Source organism: Parasteatoda tepidariorum, chromosome 9, assembly GCF_043381705.1.
Source record: "Parasteatoda tepidariorum isolate YZ-2023 chromosome 9, CAS_Ptep_4.0, whole genome shotgun sequence".
NCBI lineage: Eukaryota > Metazoa > Arthropoda > Arachnida > Araneae > Theridiidae > Parasteatoda > Parasteatoda tepidariorum.
This window is the reverse complement of record NC_092212.1, coordinates 19,449,633-19,455,837: the sequence shown is the minus strand read 5'-3', so window position 1 is coordinate 19,455,837 and position 6,205 is coordinate 19,449,633. Positions and strand designations below refer to the sequence as shown.

At 30.4% G+C, this 6,205-nt stretch overlaps 1 protein-coding gene across 2 annotated transcripts in view; it reads left to right on the top strand.

Moving 5' to 3' along the window:
* The first annotated feature begins 5,739 nt into the window (after positions 1-5,739).
* The window catches only part of LOC107448180 (uncharacterized), a 28,576-nt gene continuing 28,110 nt past the window's right edge, over positions 5,740-6,205 (top strand). The window contains exon 1 of one of the 2 annotated variants that reach the window (XM_071185522.1): positions 5,740-6,134. In XM_071185522.1, the coding sequence (XP_071041623.1) occupies positions 6,062-6,134 (73 nt within the window). In that variant the 5' untranslated portion in view covers positions 5,740-6,061. The remainder of the gene's footprint in view (positions 6,135-6,205) is intronic. The other variant, XM_071185523.1, reaches the window with a different exon arrangement.

Below are 6,205 nucleotides of genomic sequence, written 5' to 3'. Positions count from 1 at the left end.
CTGGAATAATATATGGCTTGCTAATTCACCAGATCTTAACCCACTTGAAAATTTATGGGGTTAAGAAAAATCTAAAAGGAGGTGCTTCTCCACACAAAGCTAAGCCAGAGCAGTGCATTATGTCTACTTGTGCTAATGCGGACAGAAGAAAAAAAATATTGCGAAAACTTGCTTATTTCATACAAAATTGTTTATATGCAGTGATCAAAGCTAAAAGCGATGCTGCAAAGCTAAAAGCGATGCAGTAACTTTTTTTCATCCATTATTAATTTAATTTTAGTGTTTATAATGAAATGTTCTAATATTTTGGGTCACATCAAATTTTATTTAAATATATGTTGTTTTTTTTTCAAAAATAAATTGTTGAAAAAATTTACGATTTATTTTTACTTTTATTAAAATTTTAAAAATACTGCGAAATATGTAGATTCGGGCCGTTAAATTTGTAATTTAAATAATTAAAAACAAATAAATAAAGTAAGAGACTTTTTAATGTCGAATTTTTTAAAAAATTATTCTGATATTTTGCACCAGGATTGTATTCTGTTGATAAACTGATGATATGCATCAAATTTTGTGCCTGTATAATCGAATAATTTGCAGCATTTTATCAAATAGGTTATAGGGTTCTATTGGGTAACATGTTAGGTCTGTAGTATCTAAATGTATAATGCAGGATTCACACGGTTCTTAAAAAAAATAGTTTGATATTGTAATAAAAAATGGAGGATTTCTTTTTATAAGCTTTCGTCTTAAAATTACGAAACCAAGGATTTCGTAATTATAGATGTATTTATTTGGAAATAATAAGTTGGGTTTTGAAGAATAATTTAATAAAATATATCTTATTTTAGTTATCACTTTTAAAATTATCCCTGATTTGTTCAATTGATTCGTCAATGCATATTATTTGAAAGTGGCCACCACTCCTGAAGTTGAAGATAAGATGGCCACCGAATTTAAAGCTTCACTTCACTATAATATTTTTGCTTTTTATTGATTAATATATTGGACAATATATATCTTTTCTTTTGCTTATTTTCTTTCCTTATACAATCATATTTCAGTGTATGAACGTTTATTGACAGGTATTATAATTTGTCATTCAATTTTATCTTATGATACAAAATAATATGTATAAGAAACCCCTCATCTTTTTGAGTTTTTTTAAAAAAGTATAAAAACTACTTGATAAGTATAAAAATTACTTAAGATATTAAAATCGGATTTTTTTCATTAGTTGACAAATATGATTCACTACAAAATTAAGAAGAAAAAAAAAATGGTTGATTTTTTTTCCGCGCATGAGCAATATAATTTAAAAAATATTCAATATTATAAAAATAATTAATATTCAATTCGTCCCTACTTGAATTACACATATATAATGCACAATTTTGAACGAATTTTTTTCAAACTTTAAAACAAAAATTTTATAATTAAATTTTAAATTGCTCTGAAAATTTTGCTTAAGAAAAAAAAAAAAAACATAAGACGAAAAAAAGATCTGTCTTTTTAATAAAAATGTCTATATTTTCATAAATATTTAAGCTAGACTTACAAAGTTTTGTATAATTATTGCATATAATAAGTAATAACCAAAATACAAGTTACAAATTTTTGGCTACATTTCTCGGCATAGGGTGTTCAAAAACACTGCTTTGCGTTTGCTATTTATTGTTGGTCTCTCAAACCTCTAAAGGCTTCAAACTTCATTGATAAGTATGTAAATTTGCATGATATAAACACTTCTGAATTTACAAAATGATTCTTTTAGTTTTCCTAGAGAAATATGGAAAAATGTATTAGTATAGAAGTATTTCCATTATTTTGTCCACCTTCTGTATCAATCTGTATGTGTAATTCGGTCACTTAGTCATTCTTGTAGAAGTGAAAAATGCGTTATTATTAAAAGTCACAGTTAAGACCTTTAACAAAATTTTAATTCGGTTTTTTCTTAACCTCTGCATTAAGAGCTTAACGGACGCTGCTAGACACTTCGCATTCTTACTAGTTATTGCACATAAAAACATATTTGAACTGTTTACGGTGGAACATAAATTTTCAAATATTCCCGTAGTGGACTGATCGTTAAGACACGGTTCCCAGCAGATCACCGTAGTCAAGTATTACTGGCTGCGGTCAGTGTGCGGGTGGGTGACCACTTGGATCAGTCTGCGTAGGGACCGAGGGNGAAGTATATATAAATCAACCTCGTACACCTTAATTACAACCTTTACGAGGTATAATTTTTATTGCTGTTTTCTCTGCAACCTTAAATATACCTCAAATATACCTCAAAACAACCTTAATACCTCAAAAATACCTCAAATCAACCTTAAATTTTCATAAGGGTTGTGCAGCTCTAGTGCGACGTAAATGAACTACAACAACAAATTTTCAAATAAAAAATTCAGATTTATGTATATATAATATTTTTGGATTTTGGCAATTTAGAGTTTAACATGAATTTAAAAATACATAATTCAGATTTGGGCTTGTGTGATATTTATGAAATTACTGATTTTGGCTATTTACGGTATAGCATTAATTTAAAATACCCTATTCAAATGTGTAATATTAATAAAGATACGAATTTTGGCTATTTAATGTATAATATAAATTACAAAATACAAAATTCAGACTTATGTATGCATAATATTGCAATTTTAATTTGTTATTGTACAAATTAAAACTCAATTCATTCATAAAGAAAAGAGTGTTATCGTATGATCTTGTAAGTGTTTTAGATAAACATAGACTGGATGGCGCCATTTAGAATGATACTATAAATGACTACTTTCTTATTTTCCCATGAAAATATCAAGGTCGAAAAAAGGTCAAACATACGTTTCTCCGCACGTGATAGATAACCTTTGAAATTCACGTGCTGACGATAGTTTGTAGACAGAAGTTTTATCGTTTTCAAGGAATAAAAGAATTTTAGTTTTTTTTAGGTGATAATGCATCTCTTATTTCAACTAGTACTCCTTGTGAATTTGTAACATATAATTGAGAATTTAATTTGCCAATTGCTAAAAAATTATGCGGAAAAAATGTATCTAACTGTTAAACCTAGGAATGTGGAATCAGAGTTGAATAATTTTGCTCAACTCTGGTTTTATTCTATTAAATATTAGATCATTTAAATTCCATTAGAAATTCCATCCATTTAGACTCCATTAGAAATCATAAATGGTAAAATAAAAATTTTGTTACGCTGGCATTGTCTACAATCCCTGTTGTTTTTCGGCAACTTAATGAGAACTTTTGTTATACTTTACCGAGGCATTGTAAACAATGGGCCGGGATAGCCAGGGTCGGTAGGGCGCTGGGCCCATGTCCGAGAGCTCGTGGGTTCGAACCCCGCTGATCGAAGACTCCCAGTGTAGTAAAAGGTGACTGATGCGTGTTAAATCTGTCGAGTGGCAAAGTCCTCCACGTTCCCATAACAAATCAATACCTCTGGGGATACTGGATTGGAGATCGATCATTCTCTGATTCAGGTCGATGTATGAATGGGTCCACCCTATAAACGGGTGTGACAGAAGTCGAATTCTTGACCATAGATGGCGCCACTGGAAAACAAGAACAATCGCTCCTCTCCTCCTAAAACACAAAAATTACTTGGAATTTTTTTTTTTTTTTAAATAAAATTTATTTTTCAATAATAAATTTTTTTTATGAAACACAAATGTTTTTTTTTTACCGGCCGATTTGGTTATTATTAACTATAACCGATTAGGGAAAACAGCAGTTTAGGAAATATCACGTAATGATCTTAAATGTTAAAATAATCAATTTAGGGAATACCGATCAATGGTCAACACACCCTAGCATGGTTATTATCCTGGTTAATCTGGAAATTATAAAAATTGTGTAGCGATTACTAAAAATGAATGTCTTTCTTACAAACAAAAATTAAATAAATTATGAACCTATTTAATTCCCAAAAAATAATTTTCAACAAATATTAATAAATCATAGTCACACTAATTCAAAATATGAAATAATCTTTGTTTAATTATTTCATACTTTGGTGGCTTGTTATTTGGCATTGCCTATAATGCCTAGGCAATGGGAGAAATGCTTAATCATTTTATACTTTAACAATAAAATTTCGACATTGCGTACTATATGCGGACGGGAAATTTTATGCAAATTTGAAAGATAATGTAAAATGGTTCGTATTCTTCTTGTGTACAAGCATACTTTACCTTTAATGTTCAATATTATAATGTGCAAAATTATAATATATTATAACTACTGATAAATTTTCCATTCATTTCGATCATTAGTTATTTTTTAATTGTAATTAGCGATATCTAAGCTGACGTCATTCATTTACCGGTTCACTGGAAATCCATCAATCAGTTAAAGATGCAACCAATAATCGGGATATTATTATTATTAGAGATATACTATTATTATTATTATTAATAATAATAATATAAATATTATTATTATTATTATTAGGATAGGAATACGAATCGCCCAATAGGAATAGAGCAAATAGAAATTAATCGAATGATAGTGGTGCACTGATCTAGTTAAGCCTCAGACTCGGACATCTCTATTTTATTTTATAACTGGTGTTGGACAGTCAACACAATGCTGAGTTTACGACTATCAATGTTAAACTTTGTAGTCTTGTAATTCCGAACCCGGAAGACAAGGGAACTCCTGGGTCAAGCATTTGGGAAAACTTGCCTCTGTGGAGGAATTTTTGATGGAATTAACTCCCATTTATGTTACGTAGGGAAGAAAACCACGAAACCTCTCACGGTTAACCCGACGGCAAGGGGATTGTAACCCAAGATACCACTGAAGATATTTTTCGTTAGCACTGTGGTCGGGGCCAGCCGAGAGTAGAATTCGTATCAACCAGCCACCGCTGGGGTTCAAACCTGGGTTAATCTCATTGGGAGGCGAATGCTTTATCTTCTGAGCCACAGCGCAGACATCTTGGTTTAATTTTATATTTTATAGCCGGCGTTGAACAGCCAACCTAATTCTGAGTTTACGACTATCAATGTCCAACACTGTAGCCTTGTAATTTTGAACTCAACACAGAAGACAACGGAGCTCCTGGATCAAGCTTTGGGATAAACTAGCCTCAGCAGAGAACATATCAATTAGAAAATTTACTCATTAACACATGAATGAACAGAATCGCAACTCAAATTAAGTTCTGGAAAGGTAAAACATCTCTTCTAGATATGCTTGCTTGTCGAAGAACTTGAGAAATTTATTATTATACAAAGGACGACTTATAAACTCATGTTAAAACGAAGAACAGATCAGAAAAAGGCAGAATAAAGGTACATCCAGAATTTGTGAGATTCAAACCTGCTACTGCTACCTCCATTTTTTAGAGCCATATAAACGTATTAAGGAGAAAAAACTGAATTCACATACTAGCATACAACTTGTATGTGTTGTAAAAGTATTCTTTTTTATATTTCGCCCCGCAAATTAAGGTAATTTATTTAATCTTTTGTTTTGTATGCTAATATTAAGAAAATATTTTCATTTTAAACATGTCATCGAATCACGTGAATGTGTTATTTATTTTTGTCCACCAAACGTGTTTATAGGCACGTGAATTCCAATTGCTGGATTTTTCGAATCAACAATTTTTTAAAAACATTTTTTTAACAAATAAAAAATAGTAATAATATATACTGGAGTTAGATGCTGATAAATTGATAAATCCTGTGCATGTCTACGTCATGCCAGTTTCGTAAACACATATATTTTTTAAAGAATATATTTTGACGTATTTCTGGTCAGCCTTCAGTTATCGCACTTTTTGCTTTATCGTGAATCCATCATCATGGAATGACTTTCACCACGAGAAGTTTTAAGCAATCTTTTTTCTTATTGGTCTAAAATTTAAGAAACAAGACCGTTGATTGGACCGGTTAATTCGTATCTAACCTTTCGCCCTTTTTTAAGTTTAAATAAAAGTTCCATGTCTAAGTGAACAGACTTACTGAAAATACGACCATTAACTAAAACTGAAAAGTTTTTTAATCTAAGTTTCAAAGAAATTACGGATATGTTTCTGAAACTTTTTGTGTTGGCTTTTGCCGTTTCTTGTGCAATTGCTCATAATGCGGCCCATACTGAATGTGAGTATTTTTTTTAATGTATAAACACATTGTACATAATCTACATGCTGTTTATTTTTAAGTAAAAATTA